The sequence below is a fragment of the Capricornis sumatraensis genome, chromosome 2 (assembly GCF_032405125.1).
Source record: "Capricornis sumatraensis isolate serow.1 chromosome 2, serow.2, whole genome shotgun sequence".
Lineage (NCBI taxonomy): Eukaryota > Metazoa > Chordata > Mammalia > Artiodactyla > Bovidae > Capricornis > Capricornis sumatraensis.
Window position 1 is genome coordinate 112,640,490 of NC_091070.1, and position 25,855 is coordinate 112,666,344.

Sequence of the window (25,855 nt, forward strand, 5' to 3'; positions counted from 1 at the left end):
TCTTGTTCTCTTTAGAGACAGTTTTCCTCTGGCAACTGTGTTGGTTACCTTTCCATTTCCAGGCAGAGACACTGCTGACCATGAAGGATCAGGCCAGGGATCTGGCTTCAGCAGGAAACTTGCTCAAGAAGCATCAGCTACTGGAAAGAGAGATGTTGGCCAGACAGGTAAGTAATATTAGAATTGGACTTTTCTGGCCAGAATGGAAATGTTGCTGACTTTTCACTTCCCTGTCTCAGGAGTCCATTTGAGAAAACAGCTTTGCAAACCTGAGCTTAGTGTTCTCAACAAGCAGTCATTATAATCAGGTCAAATCTATAGACTTCAGAGCTGTTAACTTTATTATCATTAAATCATAGATTCTAAGATTCCAATAAAATGTGAAAGTTAAAGTGTTAGTCACTCAGTCATGTCTAACTCTTTATGACCCCATGGACTGTAGCCTACCAGGCTCCTTTCTCCATGGAATTCTCCAGGCAAGAATACTGGAGTCAGATTCCAAGAAGTAGATCCTAAAAATGATCTTGTTTACCTTTTAACCATGAATATAAACTCACTCTCTTCCAAGGCTGAAATATTTGATCTGGCATTTTAAAGAAAATAAGAGTTTATTTTTCAGAACTACTAAAAAAAATCAGATGGGAACATGTGCAAGGCAGCTGAACTATATGTACATTGTGAAAGTTCTGTGGAGCATTTCAGTTGTATCCTAATGTCAAGCAGAGATGTGTCCTGTGAGCTATGATAAACATTCAGAGAGGTGTTAATTTCACATTGATGGATTTTATATTATCAGTTTTATTTGGTAACACAGACACAGAAAGAACATGATGTCAAAGTTTTCTTAGTTTCAGGACTTGATGATATTCTCTTGAACATCACTAGGGGGCAGACTTGGAATGCAAATAGACACAGAAGAGGCTGGCTGTGTTCTGAATGTGACTGGCCTGAGAATGTTGCCAAAAGAGAATCTTCTTCAATATTTCAGTCACTCAGTCTGTGTCATATTTAGCGCTGTAAAAGATACTCTGTTTGGAGACACAGTGCTTGTTCACCAAGGTCTTATTTTCCATATGGGGAGAGGAAGAAAACACAAGGGAAAACATCAGAAGGCCAAATACATAGTTCCAACAAAGCAGCCATGCTATCTATAATGTCCATGTTCTTGCCCTTATCCAAACTGAGTTAAAAGAGCATAAGGTCAAATTCATTATATTCAAAAATGATCTATTTTCCCCAGTCTTTGAACTTGAACTAGCAGTGTTTAAAGGTCTACTTAATACCTATACTACACTAATCATTGAGGACGCTTGGGCTTTCTAGGATGCACTCCAGGACCTGAACACATTGGCTAAAGATCTGATCTCCAGTGGGACTTTCAATACTGATCAGATCATGGAAAAAATGGATAATGTCAACAAGCGCTTCCTGAATGTCAAGGAACTGGCGGCTGAGCATCATGAGAAACTGAAAGAGGCGTACGCCTTGTTCCAGTTCTTCCAGGACCTAGATGATGAAGAGTTCTGGATAGAGTATGTACTGACAGCTCACACTGCATGGATAGTCCAGGAAAATAGATAATCCACCAAACATGTTCTAACTTGATGCTGAAATGAAATAAGTAAAATGAACATTGGCTTTATTTTTATCAGTTTTTTTCACTATGTGTACACAGAAGGAGACAGGCACGGAGGGAGTGAGGAGAAGTTCACATACATTCTGGGAAGAAAATTAAGGAGCTGTATATGTTTGGTTTTTAGACTTCCCATAGCTCAAACGGTAAAGAATCTGCCTGCGATGCAGGACACTGGGGTTTGATCCCTGGGTCGGGAAGATCTTCTGGAGAAGGAAATGGCAACCCACTCCAGTATTCTTGCCTGGAGAATTCCATGGACAGAGGAGCCTGGTGGGCTACAGTCCATGGGATTGCAAAGAGTAGGACACGACTGAGTGACTAACACACATATGTTTGTTTTTAGATAGTTCATATGTGTTAAGTCCTCTGACCATGAGATTCTCCAGACAAGAATGCCGGAGTCTGCTATTTCCTTTTGCAGGGGATCTTCCTGACCCAGGGATCAAACCCATGTCTCTTATGTCTCCTGCATTGGCAGGTGGGTTTTTTACCACTATGGCCACCTGGGAAACCAGATAGTTCATAGAATGTGTAATGCCCATTCTGAATTAGATAACTGAGCATTTACGGCTTATTGGACAGATCATTATCGTGATTCTTTCTGTGTCTTGCATTATCTAATATGCGACTGAACTTGACACTGGCAGAAAATGTTACATAGTACCTGTGCTTTGTGCTTAGTCATGACAGACTCTTTACGACCCTGTGGACTGTAGCCTGCGAGGCTCCTCTGCCCATGGGGATTCTCCAGGCAAGACTATGGGAGTGGATTGCATGCCCTCCCCTGGGGATCGTCCCAACCCAGGGATCGAAACCATGTATCCCACATTGCAGGCAGATTCTTTACCATCTGAGCCACCAGGGAAGCCCAAGAATACTGGAGTGGATAGCCTATCCCTTCTCCAGGGGATCTTCCATTGATCATATCCAGGGGATATGATTTTCCAGGGGATCATATCCATCTCCAGGGTCTCTGCCATTGCAGGCAGATTCTTTACCGACTGAGCCACCAGAGAAGCCTACATAGCACTTGCTATGGTATTATCGCTGATTCTTCAGTTCAGTTCAGTCGCTCAGTCGTGTCTGCCTCTTTGTGACCCATGGACCACAGCATGCCAAGCCTCCCTGTCCATCACCGACTCCTAGAGTTTACTCAAACTCATGTTCAGTGAGTTGGCGATGCCATCTGACTATCTCATCCTCTGGCGTCCCCTTCTCCTCCTGCTTTCAATCTTTCCCAGCATCAGGGTTTTTTCCAATGAGTCAGTTCTTCACATCAGGTGGCCAAACTATTGGAGTTTCAGCTTCAACATCAGTCCTTTCAGTGAATATTCAGGACTGATTCCCTTTAGGATGAACTGGTTGGATCATCTTGCAGTCCAAGGAATGCTCAAGAGTCTTCTCCAGCACAACAGTTCAAAAGCATCAATTCTTTGGCACGCAGCTTTCTTCACAGTCCAACTCTCACATCCATACATGACTACTGGAAAAACCATAGCCTTGACTAGATGGACCTTTGCTGGAAAAGTAATGTCTCTGCTTTTTAATATGCTATCTAGGTTGGTCATAACTTTCCTTCCAAGAAGTAAGCATCTTTTAATTTAATGGCTGCAGTTTAATTTAATTTGCAGTGATTTTGGAGCTCAAAAAATGTCTGCCACTGATTCCCCATCTATTTCCCGTGAAGTGATGGGACAAGATGCCATGGTCTTAATTTCCTGAATGTTGAGATTTAAACCAACTTTTTCACTCTCCTCTTTCACTTTCATCAAGAGGCTCTGTACTTCTTCTTCACTTTCTGCCATAGGGGTGGTGTCATCTGCATATCTGAGGTTATTGAGATTTCTCCCGGCAATCTTGATTCCAGCTTGTGCTTCATTCAGCCCAGTGTTTCTCATGATGTACTCTGTATATAAGTTAAATAAGCAGGGTGACAATACAACAGCCTTGACTCACTCCTTTTCCTATTTGGAACCAGTCTGTTGTGCCATGTCCAGTTCTAACTGTTGCTTCCTGACCTGCATATAGGTTTCTCAAGAGGCAGGTCACATGGTCTGGTATTCCCATCTCTTTCAGATTTTTCCACAGTTTATTGTGATCCACACAGTCAAAGGCTTTGGCATAGTCAATAAAGCAGAAATAGATGTTTTTCTGGAACTCTCTTGCTTTTTTGATGATCTAACAGATGTTGGCCATTTGATCTCTGGTTCCTCTGCCTTTTCTAAAACCAGCTTAAACATCAGGAAGTTCATGGTTTACGTATTGCTGAAGTCTGGCTTGGAGAATTTTGAGCATTACTTTACTAGCATGTGAGATGAGTGCAATTGTGCGATAGTTTGAGCATTCTTTGGCATTGACTTTCTTTGGGATTGTAATGAAAACTGACCTTTTCCAGTCCTGTGGCTACTGCTGAATTTTCCAAATTTGCTGTCATATTGAGTGCAGCACTTTCACAACATCATCTTTCAGGATTTGAAATAGTTCAACTGGAATTCTATCACCTCCACTAGCTTTGTTTGTAGTGATGCTTTCTAAGGCCCACTTGACTCACATTTTAGGGTATCTGGCTCTAGACATCTAGGTGAGTGATCACACCATTGTGATTATCTGGGTCATGAAGATCTTTTTTGTACAGTTCTTCTGTGTATTCTTGCCACCTCCTTAATCTCTTCTGCTTCTGTTAGGTCCATGCTCTTTCTGTCCTTTATTGATCCCGTTTTTGCATGAAATGTTCCCTTGGTATCTCTAATTTTCTTGAAGAGATCTCTATAGTCTTTCCCATTCTATTTTTTCCCTCTATTTCTTTTCACTGATCTTGCTGATTCTACTGTTTGTAAAAATAGAGGTGTAAAAATCTTACCAAATCAAATAATTTGTCTTATTTCTACCCTGTCTCATCATGTTCCTTTTCCATAAAACTGCTGATTCTTGTTCATTATCAGTGAATCAGAGGAAAGGAATGCACATGGGGCACCAAGCAGGACATTTTTAACCTTTTTGGAAATAGTAAGATATTGTAAAACTATATCCCAATAAAAGAAATAGTAAGATATTTTCTACCTAGTCTTTCACCATGCTTCAAAGTGATGATTTTATACACAGAGCAAATCCAACTGCCATGACTGCTGTGATGTCAGTTTTTATGTCTATTTTACCTAAATTAATTATTGATATGGGCTTCCCCTGAGGCTCAGTGATAAAAGAATCCACCTGCCAATGAAGGGAGTTGCAGGAGATCCCTGTTCAATTCCTGCGTCAGGAATATCCCCTAGAGAAGGATACGGCAACCCACTCTGGTATTGTTGCCTGGAGAATCCCATGCACAGAGAAGCCTAGCAAGCTGCAGTCCACAGGGTCACAAAGAGCTGGACACTACTGAGCAGGCATGCTTACCATATATGTAATTATTGAAATTAATAGAGGGTCATATAAGCATATTACATATATACAGACATATATACTTTTCACATTTTTTGAAAGAGAAATAACAGTGAGTTCCTGAGAAAAGAGAAGAAGATACACATGTAGACAGGCAAAGAAATGAATGAGAAGGCTGTTCCAGTACGTTATTTTAATTTGTGTTGCTCTAAGTCCAATATTTTGCTGAAAGGCTCTGTCACTTATTAACTTTGTGATTACTGACACCAGAGTGTTCCAGAATTTACCCCCACCATACCCCCAGCCAAACACATATGCTTAGAAAACCATCTTTTTAGGATGTCCTCAGATGTCTAAAGTCTAAAAGTTTTCTTCTTTGGTCTCAGGGAGAAGTTGGTACGAGTGAGATCCCAGGACTATGGGAGGGATCTGCAGGGGGTTCAGAATTTGCTGAAGAAGCACAGACGCCTAGAAGGGGAGCTGGTGGCACATGAACCTGCCATCCAGGTAGGAATATGAAACCTGAAAAGACAGAGATAATATAATAGTAGCACTTCATGTTATGGATAAATATTAGGTTGGTGCAAAAGATTTATGGTTTCAGACCCTGAATTTTAAATCATTATAACTAGCCTCAAACACATCTTTATTAATCAAAATAGAAAACATTACAATCAACACATTTTTGCCAGTAAGAAATAATTTTGTATATCCCTGTTGCATAAAAACCCATGCTTTGGAATTCAGTGAACTCTTGGAAAGCATTTTCTTCCTCCTGCTGGTTGTGATGCATTTTCCCTGCAAAAAGTTGTTAAGGTGCTTGAAGGAGTGGTAGGTAGTCAGTTGGTAAGAAGTCAGGTAGATATAGCAGATATGATTGGGCTACAAAGGCAAAATTTGTAGCCCATTTAGTCCAAATTTTGAAGTGCTGGTTGTGTGACATGTGGTTGGGCGTTGTTGAGGAGAAGAACTGGGCCCTTTCTGTTGACCAGTGTCAGCTGCAGGCATTGCTGTTTCCAGTGCATCTCATTGATTTGTTGAGCATACTTCTCAGATGTAATGGTTTCACGGAGATTCAGAAAACTGTAGTGGATCAGAGCAGTAGCAGACTACCGAACATTGACCATGGCTCAAAATATGGCTTTGAGACGTGCTTTGGAGCTTCTTCTCAGTTCAACCACAGAGCTGGTCATTGTTGGTTGTCATATAAAATCCACTTTTCATCACACATCACAATCCATTTGAGAAATAGTTCATTGTTGTTGCATAGAAAAAGAGAAGATGACATTTCAAAATGATGTTTTTTTTGTTTTTTTTTGTTTTTTGCAGTCAACTCATTAGGCACTTGCTTATCAAGCTTTTTCACTTTTCCAATTTGCTTCAAATGTCAAATGACCATAAAATGGTTGACGTTGAATTCTTGGGCAACTTCTTGTGTAGTAAGAGGATCAACTTCCATGATCCTCTCTGTTAGTCATTGTCAACTTCTGATGGCCAGCCACTGTGCTCCTCATCTTCAAGGCTCTAGCCTCCTTTGTAAAACTACTTAACTCCCATTGCACTGTATGTTCATTAGCAGTTCCTGGGCCAAATGCATTGTTCATGTTGCAAGTTGTCTTCTGATTTTTGACCCATTTTGAACTCGAATAAGAAAATTGCTCAAATTTGCTTTTTGTATAACTTAATTTCCATAGTCTAAAATGCATGTAAAATAAATAGCAAGTAATAATTTATTAGAAAAAAATCACGATGAAAAAATTATGTATTAAAGTGATGTATAACTTAACTACATTTATTTAAGAATGTATTCCAATATCAAATGGCAAAATTCAACAGTGAAAAACAGAAATTACTTTTGCACTAACCTAATAAGTTGAGGCTACAAAATGTGAAGGCAGAGTGCCAAGGTCACATAGTTGGCTGTAGAGTTCGCAAGCATTCTCCTCCATATTGAGCCTTCTATGAATAGAAGAATCTCTGCAGAAACCCAATTCTTCCCTGGAAGGAGAACCTTTGACAGTCCAGGGCACAGTTGTTGACAATTAGGATGCAGGGTGGGACATCTGGAAAAGCTGTACCTGAGCTGAGCCATGTGGAAACAGGGCAACCCTGAGTGTTGGCTTGGCAGCAGGGTCACCCTGTGACCATCAGTCAGATCGTGGAAAGTAGTCTAGTGCAAATGCCAAGGTATTTGTCTGAATCCTTGATGAAGTTTAGCATGTTAGATCTTACTGCAGCTTTCTTCATTCTCCCATAATTGTCAGGACTGCCTTGAGTACATCCAGTTTATAAATGAGCCAGAGTGTAGGAAGGGCTAGATACTTTTCTAGGAAATGTGGATAAATGGGGAGATGCTGTGGGGAAATATGACATGGAGGATGTGTGTTGTTCAGAATGTGCTGGATATGGCTGAAACACTGGGAGACAAGGCTGCTGTGGGGCGAGAGGAGATCCAGAACAGGCTTGATCTGCTTGTTCAACACTGGGACCAGCTCAAAGAGTTGACCAAGGCTCGGTGAGTTGAGGATAGGAGGCTGAATTCTCTTGTTGGATTGCAGGTATTGGGTAGGTATTGAGAAGATACTTAAGTGCCTGCTCAGCATCTCTCCCTAGCTACCAATCTCTTCTAGCTTCTAAGTCTCTGCTCAAATGCCAAGTCTTCCGTGACGCTTCTTCTGTGTACCCCAGGAAGAAATGACACTGTTTCTATGTCTTTATGCTACTGTTTCTCTAGAGGTGTGCTGACAATTACTTGCAGCTGTCTTTCATCATTGTTGCCCTGCATATGTTATCCTTTATACCACATTATCTCCCACATGTCTGTTTTACTTTCTGCATCTCCCCGGTTTTAACATTATGTACAATGCTTAGTAATAAAATAATGGAGTATTTTTCTCCCTTACACCCATACAGCCAAAATCTTTAAATCTTATAAGATTGTGCCACTTTGCTACACTTCCATTGCTCATTGTTTTTTTTTTTTTTTTTTCTTATTTGGGGTGGGGATTACTTTCCTGTTACAGAGGGATTCAATTGGGAGAATCCCTAGAATACTTGGAATTCATGGAGAATGCTGAGGAGGAGGAAGCTTGGATCAGTGAAAAGGAAGCTCTGGTTGCCCGAGGGGATTCTGGAGACTCTTTGGCTGCTACTCAGGTGAGGAACTGGCAGAATGGATCAATTTTCTTCTGTTTAATTTGAATATTTTCTTAAGTACTCAACATTTTTACCTGTAAAATTAGAATATTTCTTCTGGTAGAAGAAGAAACTTTCAGGTTAGTTTTAGCATAGGATATTTTTGATACTAAATATTTTTCTGCTAGATGGAATGTTTCCAAGAATTATTATACATACATTTCAACATGGAGAAATCCTTTTGTATTAGCTTGATCAATACTCACTCCCAAATCCAGAAGTCTCAAGTTACATGGTTAATTATAAACAATGTCACATGTATTCCTTTGGCTCTTCGGTAAGACTGCCTTTCTGGGAAGTGAGGAATTTGGGAAGAGAAATTTACTGGAGCTATTCAGGAATAAGTGAACACTCATATACTCTGCCAGCTTAGTTGAATCATTGCTGGTGAATGGCATCAAAAGGAATCAGAATGTGAGTTGGATGGATTGCTAATTTTGGAAGTTTTGATTCTCACTGACTCATTCACACAGAGCTTACAAAAGAAGCTTGAAGCTTTGGAGAATGACTTTGCTGTCCATGAGATTCGAGTGCAAAATGTGTGTGCTCAAGGAGAAGACATCCTGAGTAAGGTGAGATATACTCCAGGGATTCCAAGTCAAAAAAGGATCTTCAAAAAGGGGTTGAAACAAATATGGAATCATGAACATTGCTAAAATCATGCACAACCTTGGTAATCTCTTCTAAGCTGCCTTTTTGTTACTGTTTCAGGAAATAATTTTCTATTTACTTATTGCTGTTTTCCGGAAGCTTTTTTTCAAGGTCTTCTGGGTATACTTTTTAGATATTTAAAAATCATTCATTGACTCATACTCTATGCAGAATATGACATTTAAAAATATTTTACACATGACTTGCTTTGGTCATAGAGTACTGTAAGAATGTGAAGAAATTTCTTTGACCTCTAGATATGAGGACTCCACTGAAATCTCTTTGTAATTTGAGAACCATTCTTTTGTTTAAATGCTAGTTTTAATAGAACCTCAATAATCTAAAGGCTGTACAAAGAATCCTAAATAGATGACTCTGTACCTTTGAGATGCTTATGCCAACTAAGAAGATCACACTTACATGGACAAACAGGAGACTGTCCAAATGCTGGACAATATCATCTGGGTAATAGATATTCTATTATAGATGAATAATAGAATAATTTCACTGGACTTAGAAAAGAGTAGCTATATATTTGGAAGGAGAGAGATGAAAGGTTTTTAGTGCAAAGGATTTCACTCTTCAGGCTCTGGACATTCATCAATATATCTATCTCTCCTCCTTTCAACCTCGGTGATACAGGGGGAAAGTCAACATAAAGAGAAGATTGCTAACAAGATACAGGCTCTAAATGAAAAGATTCCTTCTCTGGCCAAGTCATTGGCTGTTTGGAAGTCACAACTGGAAGATGATTATGAATTTCAGCAGTTCAACTGGAAGGCTGATGTGGTTGAGGCCTGGATAGGTATGATGTGTGAGGACCAGAGGCTTCCCAGGTGGTGCTAGTGGTAAAGAGCACACCTGCCAATGCAGGAGACATAAGAGATGCAAGTTCAATCCCTGGGTTGGGAAGATCCCCTGGAGGAGAGCATGGCAAGCCACTTCAGTGTTCTTGTCTGAAGAATCCCATGGACAGAGGAGCCTGGCAGTCTACATTCCATAGGGTTGCAAAGAGTCAGATACAACTGAAATGACTTAGCATGCACTCACTTGAGGACAATGGCCTCTGGGTTTGAGGAAATGCTGATAATTCAGTTTATTGAATGGATCCCAAGGCTCTGTTGCTCAACATGGGAAGAAAGATGGCCCCTTCACCACCCACTCCTATCCTGTCTGAACACAATTATAGTTAAAGTCACATGTGTGCAAAAATACCCACACATGCACACACACAAACTTATAGAGATATATGCTTAGAGAATAACTAATAATCCCAGAGAACATCTTTTTTTTTGGATATTGGTGATTTCCAGGTGATATTCAGAAAAATAGAGTCATGGCAAACATTTTAGAAAATAAACTCTGTGTTTGATTTACTTATAATTTATGTCTAAGCTGAAGATTTCTGTTGTTCAATGAAACATCCATAAGTTCTCTTGGTTCTAGCTCTGTTTCAGTCAGTTTATCCTGTATACTTCTAGAAAAATAGTTTACTGGCTCCCACTCCCATATTCTAATGAATCATCTACTTGGAGAGTCAAGAGGCTCTCTTGTGGCCAATAGTAAATATGCCTTTCTTCTTTGCCAAGCCTGATATAAAACCAACTCTCTTTCTCTTCTTATGAATTACCTTTGTTTTTCAGCTGAGAAAGAAACAAACTTGAAGACCAATAGCAATGATGCAGACCTCACTGCCCTCTCCACTCTCCTGGCAAAACAGGTGAGAGCAGGTTGCCTTGTTCATAAATGCCCATGAAATCCAAGACCCACATCACACAGAAGCTTCACATATAGGGTTATTCCATTCCCAAATGTTGTGGTTTTATTATCTATAGGACCTGTAAAATTGTCCCCTTTGTGATAGAGATAACTTGCTGGTTCTTATTCCTTCATCAGTCTTGCCAGTAAGTGCTCATTTTTATTAGAGAACCAACTCTTGACCATTTAATTTTTCTCTGTATTATCTTTGTACTATATTCCATTAATATCTTTTTATCTTTATAATTTTTTAACTTTCTTTAAGATTACTTGATTTAAAAAAATAAGATAGATATTGATGTTGTTAAATACTTAGCCATTCTTCTTTTCTAGTATATTGATTTGAGACTATACATTTTCTTCTAAATAAATCCTTAGCTGCATTTCACAGATTTCATGTTATTTTTGTTATCATCTAATTTAAAATATTCTGTTATTTCTTGCATAATTTCTTAATTGACTCATTATTCATTCTGTAGTGCATTGTTCAATTTCTAAACACTTGGAAATTTTCTAATTATATTTTTTTGACATTTATATCTAGTTTATTCAACTTTATTTTAAAAACACACTCTATGTTACTTTAGGAGGTTGCTTTCTATCCAACAAATGACCTGTTTTGCTGAATAGACTTTGTCCAATTGAAAAGAATGTGATTTTGCAATGATTTGCATTACCTATCAGAGTCTATTGCTCATGTTTTTTAAAAAATATTTCAGTTTTATATATTTTAAAGCTAGATTAAAAGTTGTGTTGACATTTAGAATTATGAAATCAATTAATTCTTTTAATTATGAAAAGTTTCTCTCTAATAACACATCTTTTTAAACACTCAAAGTTTCTTTTTTCACATATTAGTGTAATACACCAATTTTCTTTTGTTTACTGTTTGCAATGTACATCTATTTCCATTTCTTTTAAAAACATTTCTATGTCTTTATAGTTTTTATTTTGTACATTCATAAATTGCAACATGATTATCATATAGCATTAACTATCACTTTCATTCTGTGACATAATTATCTTTTTTTTTTTAAGGTGAGAACAGGTAAGACTTTTAAAACTTATGTACTTTAAAGTATATAATATAGGAATATTAACTATAATTACCATGCTGTATATTAGATCTCCAGAACTTGTTAATCTTATAAATAGAAGTTTTTGCCCTTTCACCAATTTCTCCCCATTTCCCTCACCTCCAATATATTCTGTTTGGCTTTCTTAGATTCAACATATAAATAACATTATAAAGTATTTGTCTTTCTGTGTCTGACATTGCACTTAGCATAATGGTCTCAAGTTTAATCCAAGTTGTTGCAAACAGCAGGGTTCCTTCTTCCTCATGACTGAATAGTATTCCATATATGTATATCACCTATCTTCTTTATCCATTGTTCTTTTGACAGGCTGTTTGTTTCCATATCTTGACTATTGTAAATAATGCTGCAATGAACATAGAAGTGTAGCGTGTCAATACATCTTAGATGTATCTTTTATAAATATCATATAGTTGAGTGTTGATTTATTATCTACTTTGATGATTTTCATGGAGTAGTGAATCCATTTACATTTAAAGTAATTAATTCATGAGTTTTTATTTAAATCTATAATTTAATACTTCTCTCCCATCTCATGCCCTATTCAACCCCTACTTTCTTGGTTAATGATTAAAGACATGATTTCAATTGTTCTGAAGACTAGCCATTTTTCAGTTTGTTCTTAAACATAGAACCTTTACAGACTTAATCTCTTTCAATAAGTCTGCTCCTATTTGATGTGTCCTGATCTCAACACTGTGTGACTGCAAAAAATTCTTAGATTTTAGATTCTTTAGATTGTTTATACTTTATATTCTTAGCTACTGCTTTCTGCTTGACTTCTACAACTTACATTCAGGAATCTGTAAATGCCCTAAGTTGGACATACGAGGAGATTATGAGCCTCCTTTTCTGTAGCTCCCTTTTCATGGTTTCCTCAAATAGTGAATGCTTCAGTTTCCCAGAATTCTAGTTTCTGTCCTTTTAGCTCTAATGTGATGATCAAAAGCTCTGAGCAGGTGCTTTCTCTGCAGCTTCACCCTGCACAGTTTATAATTCAAAGGAAAAAGTGACAGAAAGTATTACTCTTATTTAGCTACTATTCCCTTCTCCCTGTAATTTTGATACTTCAAGTTATAGCTATTTGAGTTGCATCCTGATCCCTTTTAAACAGCTGATTTTTTGTGCTTTTATCCAGTGGTTAAAATTGTTCTCAAAGGGAGGATTGGTCAAATACACACCACCCTGTTAAAACAAATTGGAACATCCTGAATTTTGTGATTTTGATATCATTTACACATACACACACACACTGTCACCTGTAAAAGGTCTTTTGTTAGTTTGCATACTTTCACAGTTTCTAGTAGTGCATGTCTGTTAATACTAATTAGAATGCAAAATCTAATAAGTGATATAAAAGAGTCTAAGAAAGTGAGCCTTAAGAAGGATTTAATTTTTATTTGGAAGATTTGAAATATCACATCATGCTCCCAATCTCCCTTAATATTAATTTTGCACCTAATCTAAAAATCCAGTTTTAAAACACTGGAATTTAATCATAATTCCAACTCTAAATGTTTACGAAAGTCTCTAAGTCAAATTTCCTTTTGGGAAAAATTGTCCACTACTCTAAACTCTTGCATAGGTCCAATGTGGTGGAACCCAGGTGTGATTGACCCCTTAGAATCTGCATTATTTTCTGTTCACACCTTCTCTATGGGTCTTTCTCAGGACACACTGCATGCCAGTCTGCAGAGCTTCCAGCAAGAGAGACTGTCTGAGATAACTGACCTGAAGGATCAGCTTGTGGCTTCTGAGCACAGCCAGACAAAAGCCATTGAGGAGCGCCATGCTGCCTTGCTGAGGCGCTGGGAACAGCTGCTGCAAGCCTCTGAAGGCCATAGACAGGAATTGCTAGAGAAACAACGGCCCCTACTGGAGGTAAAAAAAAAAAAAAAATGATGCACCAACACCTGACCTTGAATATCTATATCCAGAAATAGATACTGGAAACCATGTTTGAATACTATAGACAATTAAGTGAGTATACTGCAAAGAATCAGGAAGACATTCTTATAAACATGAAGTAATTCAATTTTAGATTGATAAGTTTTTTTTTTTTTTTTTTAACTGATTGATTCAGCTGACTTACGATGGAAGTCAGACACATATATTGGAAACAAGTAGATGAGACAAGGACTAGAATATCTTAATTTAAGGCAGAACTAATACTGGCATATAGGAGTCAAGATTGCTCTTGTGTTTTTTCTAACTCAAATAAAAGGAATATTAGACAAGTAAAATTTGTGTTCTCATCTTTCCTAGCTGTGGATCTTCTATATGTTGCTTAACACCTCTGAACATTGATTTCTCTATTTAGAAAATAGAGTGATATCGCCATCATATCTTGATATGATTTCTCTATTTAGAAAATAGGGTGATATCACCATCATCTTGATGAATCTTGATTACTATCAAAAGAGATAATGGACCTGAAAATGCAATATAAACCGCTATGTTCTATATAGATATAGCTATTAAAATGTTCTTTCTTTTGGTGACTGCTAAGATATCTGATGTTGATGATAAAATTATTAATAGTAAAAGGAAGTCAAGATGGTCAGTGAAAATACTGAGTAGTTCTAAACCATAAGATATTGTACCTGGCAACAAGTTTAAGTAGATAATTAAAGGAATCAGGAAACACACAAATAAAAGTCAGACTCTTAATTTTAACTGTACTGAGGGACATATAACTTACAGAAACTAATCTTAAGTGCAAAATTAAAGCAATTAATGGACAATCACATATTATTTTATGATTATAAAATCTCTGTAAAATATTCAGTTGATACATAATATTATGAAAATATATGACATTATTTATAGGTTTCCATGTCCTTCCAAGGTAGGGGAAGTAATAGTTTTTTTCTGTGTTGGTCTGTCTTGGTGTATAGATTGCTGAAATGAATACAGTGACAACGTAATGGTATACAATACCTTTGCAATCTCCCTTCCATTTGGGTCTGTTTTTTTCCTCTTAACCCATTTTGAGATGAAAACTGATTCTCATATCTGTATAACAAAATCTCTTTGAAAGTACAGTCGGCTGACACAAAATATATGATGTGTTTTAAATCTAAAACTTTTTATTACCTTCTGTTTAGAAAAAAATCCATACTATTTCTCTTATTTAGAAATTCACAGTCATTCAGAATACACCAGAGAGTATTGCGTGGCTAAAGATATAGGTTAGAGGCTAAGAAATGGATTTAAGCAGGGAATTTAGGCATGAGATGAGCTCTGAACAAGGTATAGAGGAAGGTAGGAAGACAACTCAGTATACACACACACAAAAAAAACATCAAAGCATTGAGGGCTGCAGGTCAGAGAAAGAAGAAATGCCTATCCCACAAATGATCTTTTTAAATCTAATTATCCATCCATTCATTCACTTAAACTTAATTCATGCATGTTATACTACGTGCCAATTAGTTATGGAACACAGACATCAGAACAAGAAATCATGAAATCTTATCATTGAAAACTACCCTTGTCACTTTGGGAATCGTATGGTTAAAATAATCCTAGAAGTTACCCAACTTCATTTGTAAATGTTGGAAGAAAAGAGAAAATGCTTGGATCAGGGCTTGTACCTTGAACTCACACTTCCACCCATCTGATTGCATGGTCTCCATTGGTTTTAGTTCTGCCCTCTTAGCGTGTTGGTACTGAAAATATTTGAAGACAGTCATTTTTTAATCCTGTTTTCTTTTCTGCTGATGAACTTTATTGGAAAAGATGGAATTGTCTTTTTTCTTTATAGACTGAGGTTCTATTCATGGAATTTGCACACAAGGCCTCAGCTTTCAACAACTGGTGTGAGAAGGCGGAGGAAGACCTGTCAGAGCCCGTGCGCTGTGTCTCCCTGGATGCAATCCGGAAGCTGCAGAAGGACCATGAGGCCTTCTTGGCCTCCTTGACAAAGGCCCGAGCAGACTTCAATGATTTGCGAGAGCTAGACCAGCAGATTAAGGCCCTAAATGTGCTCTCTAGCCCCTATACCTGGTTAACAGTGGAGGTGCTAGAGAGAGTCTGGAACCACCTATTTGATATCATCAAGGTAGTTTGGGGCAGAGAAGATACTTCCTTTAGCTATAGTGAACATGATCATTTGATTTATTTTCTGGATTGGGGGACTTTGAGAGAGAAAGGAACACTGTTAATAATTATATTGGGACAGCAGTCATGAACTGAGTCAATCTAAGAAAAAAATTGGAAATACATTCATGATAGGCAGAGCCCTATGCCCTATAGTTTAGACAGTCTCAAGTGTCTGAGTGTTGACTGGTGATTCAGAGAAGCAAACATAAGCTCCAGAAGATGGCTCTAAAAATGTGTTATGAAAAGTTCATGAGGCTTGTATATATCTTTGTGGTCTATATGCTCAAAAGCATTTTCTATTTTATACAAACTTCCAAAAGTGCCTTTTTAATGTGCTTGTGTGTAATTTTTGTCTGTCTATAGTAATGCTCATTACTGAAGCTATGGAAAATACAAGTTTGCAAAGAAAAATTTCACTATAAACTCACCAATTTTAGATAGAAACTCCTATTATCTTTTCATTTAAATGAAATTTCAACTGGAAAAATACTGAGATGAGGAAAGACTTGCCTTTATTACTAGCTTGTTTTTACTGGGCTTGGTAACATCTGCAAGTACTTCTGAAAAGCTGGATAAGCTTCTTTCATATTTCTGAGATGAGAAGAGGTAGACTGGAAGAAATTTGAGCACACAGGCAATGCCATTGGAAGGCAGGTGAAATTTGGAAGATGGGAGATGTGCAGATGAGCCTAGGAACCAGTTACTTTATTGCAAGAAAAAGCCTTCAATGTGCACACTACTATCTGTGATTTGGGATTTTAGGAAAGAGAGCAGGAGTTGGAAAATGAAGAGGCAAGACAGATCAAGAACTTTGAGATGTGCCAGGAATTTGAACAGAATGCCAGTACCTTCCTTAATTGGATCTTGGAGACCAGGTGTGCTGTGATACCCCCAAACTCATGATCCTTATGCCACACATTCCACTCTGGGGATGGAATACATAGCTGAGGGAAGGAGTAATTCTTAGAGTACTTATGTTGTCCTAAAATCGCCATATCCTGTCTGTGCTTTTTATCTGGAATTGACTGTATTCTAAATCAGTCATTGCAAAATTGAGAAGTGAGAATTTCATCTCATTGCTCATTCTTTATTCAGTATTTGAAAGTCTCACTTTCTTTCCTCTTGCCTATAGTTACAGCCCCAAAATAATAACATACACTTACATTTGCCTTCCCCTTTGCACTTTACACTGTAATTTTATAATCCATTATATCACTTAACTTTCAGAATAACCTTGAAGAGTGTACAACACTGATGTTATTACTTCTGTTTCTAAATGTGGAAAGAAGTTCAGTAGATAAATTGACTTGCTCAAGGTCACATATGTATTTATTGGTACAACCAGAGTATACTGTGAATACTTCATAGGAAACTATTATATTGCTTGACCACTAAAACTGTCATAAGAATCAAGTGACATAAATATATGCTAATTGCTTTTATTAAATGCAAAATTATCTATGAAGATAACGTTTGTTACATCTTCTGGGGCAAATGACCTGGAAAAAAGGAGATTTGGAGGGTATAGTAAATGAATAAGTGGTCAAAGTTGGTAGACTGTATTCAGCAGGTGTATCAGAATTGTGGAGTTTTGAGAGTTTAAAGTGTCAGTTTAGATAATTCATGCTTCTGTTCCTATGAGCTCAGTGACAAGGATAAATCAAAGAAGGAACAGGAAGAAATCCTGTATCATGGCTTTAAAAAAAAATCTGACTGAAGACAAAGGATACACAGCTCACCCTCCTCTGCCTCTGGCTTTGGTCTCTCATCTCTGGAAGCAGGGGCCCAATACTGAGCATGTCGCCTGACCCCTGAGCTCTTCATCCTACGAGCAATGAGTTGTACAGAAGGCTCTGGGTTTATCAGATTGGGGGACACTTTGAGGACAGTGGGTTGAACAGATTCATCCTTTAGGTATAAAGAATTTAGAATGTATCACACATCTGAAGAAAGAAGATTATTGAAATAATCCTTGTTAACATTGTTTTCCTTTTCTCTCTCCTGATTCCTGTTCTGGACCTCCATATCCAGGGACTATTTTCTGGATGGGTCAGTATTTTATGTTATCCTGTTTGTTTTGCTATATCATTCTGAAAGAATTAATTTAGGAGGCCTTAGTAGTAAAGTATCTTCATCCCACTGAAATTCTGATAAATTAAATATATGTGGGGTAAGAAGGCCCTTAAATAAAACGTGGGATAAGAAGGAGAAGCATATATATCATTCTGGCCCTATCACCCACTAGGTGCAGTCTTGCTTACACTAGGTTAAGGGTATATTTGAAAATAAGAACTAGGAGAGTATGGAAGCTCTCTTGTAAGCATAGAGGAACCTTACTTTGCTTTTCATCTGTCCAGCAAGGTTACCAACTCAACAGAGAGGGTCTGATTTCATGACAAATTGGCATTGTGAAAATTCGTTTCAGAAAGGCCATATATCTTGGAAGAACTTACAGGAGTATAGGAGATTTGGGTTGGTCTATTTGTGTAACATACTGACTTGTGATATTATAAGTAATGTTTTCCTCTGGTTCTTAAATAGATCTTTGCTAAAAGAAACAGGAACACTAGAATCCCAGCTGGAAGCAAATAAAGTAAGTAATGTTTATTTATTAGTTCTAAATATTGCTGGAATTTGCAGGAGTCCAAGAACTACTTAAAGGAAACTGGTGATTCCTTTAGGTAAATCCCCTGGCCCAAAAGTCAAATGCCTAAGGCTCTGTTGTCAATCTTGCCAACAATTTGCATTCTAACCATTGGGCACCACTTTATGGACATGGATGTCAGTTTGCTTAAATCTCAACTTTAATTTCTGTATCTGCACAATGGAGTCAATAATATCTATATTATAGATTTACTATAGTTATTAAGTAAGGGAACAAATACAAAAGCTTATAGCCTACAACTTGTAACATTGACGAATTTATGTTTTGATGTGGTAAGAAAATAAAATTGAATATAAATTATCTCTTAACAATTGGGTTAAGAAGTGGCTAGAACAGTATTTTTAACTTTCACCTTATCTTTATTATTGCTTCCCCACAAGAAAAGAATATTTAATTAATTAAATCTAATTTATCCCCAAGGAGAGAACTTAATGCTAAAAATATATTGCCAGGTAGGATTGATTTTTGGAGACCCACAAATCACTGTAATACCTAATATATTTTCATACCTTTCACACCTACCCCCATCATCATGACCAATTCACTTCTCCCTTCTTTAGGATTTCCCTGGTGGCTCAGATGATAAAGTGTTTGCCTACAATGTGGGAGACCTGGGTTCAATCCCAGGGTCGGGAAGATCTCCTGGAGAAGGAAATGGCAACCCACTCCAGTATTCTTGCCTGGAAAATCTCATGGTTGAAGGAGCCTGGTAGGCTACTGTCCATGGGGTCGCAAAGAGTCGGACACTACTGAGCAATTTCACTTTTCACTTTCTTGGGAAAGATATTTCCCTGTTGAAAAGCATGACCTAAATGCCAATATTTAATGTGCCTGACAGAAGCATCTTGTAGAAGTCTGTCCAAGCCAGTGAAGGAGACTGACGTGTGAACACTGGGAAGTGTAAGTGGGCCTCAGAAATAAACTGCAATCAATAATGCAAATCATCCATGATGCAGATCACTGGGAGCTGATGATGCATGGATCCTAGAAGTCCTACCCTTCTCTGTCTACAGTGTATGACTGCTAACCCTTAGATTTATATATTACAGGTTACCAGAATGACAGAGGTCATATCACTTAAACTTCCCACCGTTTTATAAATGAGGAATGGAGAATTGAGATGGTTTTCCTGAGTAGTTCATTTTTTACAAAGGACAGGAAATTTCCTGAAGATAATTGAAAAGGAGCAATGAAGGGAAATATAAACTTATCAGCTCCTTACCTTCCATATTATTCCTAGATTTGGACCTCGTACCACAGATAACTGCTTCTCTTCTTTGTCTTTTTCCAGAGGAAGCAAAAGGAAATCCAGGCAAAGAAGCATCAACTGACCAAGATTGAGGACCTGGGAGAAAGCTTAGAAGAGGCTCTGGTCCTGGACCTTAAATACAGCACCATTGGGCTAGCTCAGCAGTGGGACCAGCTCTACCAGCTTGGGATGCGAAGGCAACACAGTTTAGAACAACAAATCCAAGCCAGGTATTGAGAATTTGTGGTCAAGGCTGGGCAAGGATGTGGGTGGTGTTAGGTATTAGAAACTTAATTCCAAGGCTAAACTTTTGGGGTGCTGGATACAATGGCTACTTCACTGATAGTGCACTTATTAACTCCAGAACCAGTTTTCTCTCTTTGCTGACCCAGAGAATGATTTTTTAAAACAAAAATGAGTCCTCTATAAACTGCGAGACAGTACTATCATCCTCCTGGGTCTACTTACCTTCCATTTCTCAGAGTCTATGCACCATCTTATATGACCTCTTCAGAGAACATTCCCTTTTGTAAAATTCGCATTAAAATGTCTGGAGTGAAAAAGATATTCAAAGTATAGAGCAGAAGATAATTTTTTTCTAAATAAAATATTTTGGCAGCATTAGTTATTTAGACAAACCTTTCTGTAAAGATCCTGATAATATTGTAGAATTTGGGAGCCATATAGCCTTTTTTTTAACTGCTGTGCTGTTACTCAGTTCTGCTGTTGTGAAAACAGCTATTGATAATTCATAAATGAATAAGCACAAACATATTCCCAGGAAATTTTATTTATGGTTGCTAAGATTTGAATTTTTCACAATTTTTAAGGTTTAAGGAAATATTCTTCTTTTTTATTATTTTCAATCATGTAAAAACTATTCTCAGTTCATTGACTGTACAAAAGTGAGTGATCTCCTGGACCTTGCCCATGGACCACAGTTTGCCAGCCCCTGAACTAGGTGACTTGACTAGCCTAATAGTCACTAAAATTCCTCTATGACTATTATGGCATGTCTATTTATATTTCTCTGTTTTATTTCATGGGTTAATTCTTGTTTTTCTTTCAGAGACATCACTGGTCTCAGTGAAGAGACACGACAAGAATTTGAAACAACCTTTAGGTGAGTATAGCTTCATAGCTGATTGTTTTGCAGGCAATTCAGAATGAAGTTCCAAATAACCACTTTTTTTTTTCCCCTTGGTGTGGTTTTATCTGATTCTTGCTGAACCTGATTAAATATTTTTTGTTCTTTAGGCACTTTGATGAGAATTTGACAGGTCGCTTGAGTCACAAAGATTTCCGGTCCTGCCTGAGAGGGCTCAATTACTACTTGCCCATGGTGGAGGAGGGTGAACCTGAGCCCAAGTTTGAGAAATTCCTGGATGCTGTTGATCCAGGGAGGTAGGAGGAAGACAAAAGCCCAGACCATAGCAGGGAATAGGTCTTGGGTGAGGGGGGCAAAGCAGAAAGTAAAATGATCCATAAAATATAAAATTAATTTATCTTGAGAGTAGGAAGATAAAGACTACCATAAGTGAACTGGGCAGCTTTTGGCATCCTTTTAGAATACTAAAGACCAAACAAGACCAGAAATAGAGGTCTTCAGCTCAGTTTGAAGAGCTTGAGATACTTAGAGACAGTGCTAGTGGAAAATTCCCAAATTCTACTTAGGAAGTCAGGCTGAATTACTCCTGTGGAAACAGTGACTGGAACTTAAGAAACTGTCTATTTGGCTTAAGGGTATGAGGATGGGGATTAAATAAAGGTCATATCCCATTGTCTCAGAGAGCTGAGATGGAACAGGTACTTAGAGGGTTCATCTTATCTCTGTCTCTGAGACACTGAGTAGAGTGAGAAAGGGGCCTGTCTTCCTCTCTGTCTTGAGAGGGGACAGTTTCTGATCTATTTCTCCAACAGAAAGGGCTATATCTCAAAAGACGAGTACATCGACTTCTTGACTGACAAGGAGTCAGAGAACATCAGATCCAGTGATGAACTAGAAGATTCTTTCCAAGCCCTGGCAGAGGGCAAAGCCTATATTACGAAAGAGGACATGAAGCAGGTCAGATTCCCGTTTGTATCTACTCTCACTGCACTCTCATCATCATCTAGATTTTGTTCATCTCAGGTCTGGCTCCCTAGTTACTATAGGCAACTACTTTCCTCTTCCCCATGTTTTCTCAGATATTGTCATGCACTGGTTATCATTTGCTTCGGTCACTACCTCATGTTGTTTTGACCCAAGTCAAAAACCTATAGTCAATATCTAATTATTTCATCATCAATCCCAAACATGCTACTTGGTTGTAAGACTATTTCTTTATTCTGTTTATTTAATAAGCCAAATTTAAAGAATGGGGTAAACAGTGAAATCAGAAGGAAATGGGATTCTTTGGATAAGAACTGAGTTGAAAAGATGAGTTGGTCTTATTCGTTAGAAATTATAGATTTCTCTCTGTAAGAAAAGCACGTGATAGGCCCAGGACCTGCTGCTTTTGCCCAGACCTCTCTACTTCCTGAGTTTAGGGTATATTAGAAGCCCAAAGGAGCCAGATATTCTGAATTTCTATCACGGTAATTTTTTTTTTTTTTTTTTTTTTAATGTTTCAGGCCCTAACCCCAGAACAAGTGTCATTCTGTGCCTCACGTATGCAGCAATATGTGGATCCCCGGGGCCGAGGCCAACCTGCTGGCTATGATTACGTTGGCTTCATCAGTTCTTACTTTGGCAACTGAGAGGCAGCTTTTTCTGGGTCAGAGAATCTTGATGTTGTGGGAAGTATTGGGGGATGAAGGAGATAGGCAGGTATGGAAGATGGGAAGATAGTTTTGTGTGTGTGTGTGTGTGTGTGTGTGTGTTTTACATTTATTGTAGGACCTGAAGAAAGAAATCTTCAGCTTGAGAGATAAAGGCATTAATGACATTGGAGGAGAGGAGGCTATGGGTTTATTTTATATGCAACTATCACTGAAGAAGGGTGTTAAACAAAGTTTCTATTTTTCATTTGTTGGGTTCTATGTAATATTACTTTATTTTGTTCTGATTATAGAATAAAGTATTTCTTTTTTTAAAGCATTTTTTTTCAGTTCGTACTTTTGAAAGGAAAATGTGAAATAAAATGTTCCTGATTCAGTTGTTTCTATATTTCAATTGTACTATCATCTAAATACAGGCAGCAAAATATACTGTAAATTAGGGCCTTGGTAAAGTAGATACATGAGATTCAAGATAATTTACAAAGTGTTTCTTGAGCTTGAAATTTGATTAAATTCTGCATTGGAAAATGGAGATATTTGATATTCTGGAAACCCTGATATTTTCATCTATAAAATGGAACCATATAGAAAAGACTAGCATAGCACTCATTTTCTTCTTAATCTGTCCGTTTTTCATACTTCCCCATTAAGATGAATGTTATTACTCTGGAAACAGCCAAATAGGAGCGTAGAAGATCTTCCTTTGGTCCTCCACGTTCCTGAATGTTCTTCAAAATTTTAATGTGATAAAAAATAATCTTTGGGACTTCTCTGGTAGTTCAGTGGTTAAGAATTCTCCTCACAATGCAGGCGATGTGGGTTCATCTCTGGTAGGGGAACTAGGATCCCACATGCGTTGGAGTAACTAAGCCTGCACCATAGCTAGAGAGCTGAAATGCCACAAAAAATCATACTGCATGATGCAACAAAAATCCCACATGCCACAACTAAGGCCCAATGCAGCCAAATATTTTTCAAAAGGAATTTTTGTTTTCATTTACTTTTATCTATTAGTGTAAGAGTTAGTAGAAATTTTCTTTTTAATAAGATTAAGAAAAAATACACAAGAGGTGGTGCTATTTCCAAATGATTTTCAGGCCAGGTTTGATCTGAACTGGTTTGAATGCTGACATTCTGTCCTGGCTTGTAAAAAAGCATCGTGCCATTTGCTTGTGAGTAGACTTATTTCTTTGCTCAGCATGAAATGAAATAGCCTAAGCTGTTTGTGTATCCTGAACAAACAGTTTCTGCCTCCCAGTCCATATATACGGTCATTTGATTACCATTTCGTCTCAGTCTCATTTTTTGCACAGATAGTAGTCCTTGTTAAGGGATAAATCCTGTCACAGGAGCCATTTAAAGAAATTCTAGTTAAAAGTAAAAAGCTATCTGTGCTGCTAATAATGTATAGTTTTTTTTTTCCTGATTTTTGCATAAACAATTACATATTATGAAAAATAATAAAACATTTCAAAAAATGTTCATAAATGTCTAAATTGTGTTACCAAATTATGGGCTGAAAAATATCATAATAGTTTAAAAAATTCATAGCCTGTTCAGTTCAGTTCAGTTCAGTCACTCAGTCGTGTCCAACTCTTTGCGATCCATGAATCACAGCACGCCAGGCCTTCCTGTCCATCACCAACTCCCGGAGTTCACTCAAACTCACATCCATCGAATCAGTGATGCCATCCAGCCATCTCATCCTCTGTCATCCCCTTTTCCTCCTGCCTCCAATCCCTCCCAGCATCAGAGTCCTTTCCAATGAGTCAACTCCTTGCATGAGGTGGCCAAAGTACTGGAGTTTCAGCTTTAGCATCATTCCTTCCAAAGAAATCCCAGGGCTGATCTCCTTTAGAATGGACTGGTTGGACCTCCTTGCAGTCCAAGGGACTCTCAAGAGTCTTCTCCAACACCACAGTTCAAAAGCATCAATTCTTCGGCACTCAGCTTTCTTCACAGTCCAACTCTTACATTCATACATGACTACTGGAAAAACCATAGCCTTGACTGGACAGATATTTGTTGGCAATGTCTCTGCTTTTGAATATGCTATCAAGGTTGGTCATAACTTTTCTTCCAAGGAGTAAGCATCTTTTAATTTCATGGCTGCAGTCACCATCTGTAGTGATTTTGGAGCCCCCCCAAAAAAAAGTCTTACAGCGTTTCCACTGTTTCCCCATCTATTTCCCATGAAGTGATGGGACCAGATGTCATGATCTTCGTTTTCTGAATATTGAGCTTCAAGCCAACTTTTTCACTCTCCTCTTTCACTTCCATCAAGAGACTTTTTAGTTCTGCTTCACTTTCTACCATAAGGGTGGTGTCATCTGCATATCTGAGTTATTGATATTTCTCCCGACAATCTTGACTAGGCCATCAAAAATTATCATTTAATATCACACTTATTGAGGCTGGAAAATCTTTAAAAAAAAGTGCTTGTTTGTAATAACCAAAGGCAAAGGTGAATATGGTTCCATTCTCCCCTTGATCCCTGCCAAAAATTTGGAAGTCCTAAATCAGATTGTTAAGCATGTGATGAGTCTTTAAAGGTAAAGGACCATTACTAACATCTCAGAAAAGGAGATTAATAATATATAGGCTAAAAAAAATAGTATTTATCTAAAGAATCAACAAAAGTTAATTCAGGCACTCAAGTTTTTGTGACCAAACTCTTTTTGTGTGACCAACTTTTTGTGACCACATGGACTACAGCACGCCAGGTTTCCCTATCCATCACCAACACCTGGAGTTTGCTCAAATTCTTGTCCATTGAGTCATTGATGCCATCCAACCATCTCATCCTCTGTTGTCCCTTCTCCTCCTGCCTTCAGTCTTTCCCAGCATCAGGGTCTTTTCCAATGAGTCGGTTCTTCTCATCAGGTGTCCAGAGTATTGTAGTTTCAGCTTCAGCATCAGTCCTTCCAATGAATATTCAGGATTGATTTCCTTTAGACTGACTGGTTTGATCTCCTTGGAGTCCAAGGGACTCTCAAGGGTCTTCTCCAGTACCAGAGTTTAAAAGCTTGAATTCTTTGGCCCTCAGATTTCTTTATGGTTCAACTTTCACATCCATACATGACTAATGGAAAAAACCATAGCTTTGACTAAACGGACCTTAGTTAACAAAGTAATGTCTCTGCTTTTTAATATGCTGTCTAGGTGGTCATAGCGTTTCTTCCAAGGAGCAAATATCTTTTATTTATTTTATTTATTTTAATATAAATTTATTTATTTTAATTGGAGGTTAATTACTTTACAATATTGTATTGTTTTTTATGGCTTCAGTCACCATCTGCAGTGATTTGGGAGCCCAAGAAAATAAAGTCTGCTATGGTTTCCACTGTTTCCCCGTCTATTTG

At 37.8% G+C, this 25,855-nt stretch overlaps 1 protein-coding gene across 1 annotated transcript in view; it reads left to right on the forward strand.

Moving 5' to 3' along the window:
- SPTA1 (spectrin alpha, erythrocytic 1) overlaps positions 1–22,472 on the forward strand; it is an 80,146-nt gene extending 57,674 nt beyond the window's left edge. The window contains exons 34-51 of the mRNA XM_068965057.1: positions 63–167; positions 1,324–1,532; positions 5,401–5,521; positions 7,408–7,529; positions 8,038–8,170; positions 8,683–8,780; positions 9,493–9,665; positions 10,504–10,580; positions 13,387–13,596; positions 15,482–15,778; positions 16,582–16,694; positions 17,851–17,868; positions 18,361–18,412; positions 19,776–19,963; positions 20,803–20,856; positions 20,991–21,137; positions 21,654–21,798; positions 22,347–22,472. Coding sequence (XP_068821158.1) covers positions 63–167; positions 1,324–1,532; positions 5,401–5,521; positions 7,408–7,529; positions 8,038–8,170; positions 8,683–8,780; positions 9,493–9,665; positions 10,504–10,580; positions 13,387–13,596; positions 15,482–15,778; positions 16,582–16,694; positions 17,851–17,868; positions 18,361–18,412; positions 19,776–19,963; positions 20,803–20,856; positions 20,991–21,137; positions 21,654–21,798; positions 22,347–22,472 — 2,388 coding nt within the window. The remainder of the gene's footprint in view (positions 1–62; positions 168–1,323; positions 1,533–5,400; positions 5,522–7,407; positions 7,530–8,037; positions 8,171–8,682; positions 8,781–9,492; positions 9,666–10,503; positions 10,581–13,386; positions 13,597–15,481; positions 15,779–16,581; positions 16,695–17,850; positions 17,869–18,360; positions 18,413–19,775; positions 19,964–20,802; positions 20,857–20,990; positions 21,138–21,653; positions 21,799–22,346) is intronic.
- The last annotated feature ends 3,383 nt before the right edge of the window (positions 22,473–25,855 follow it).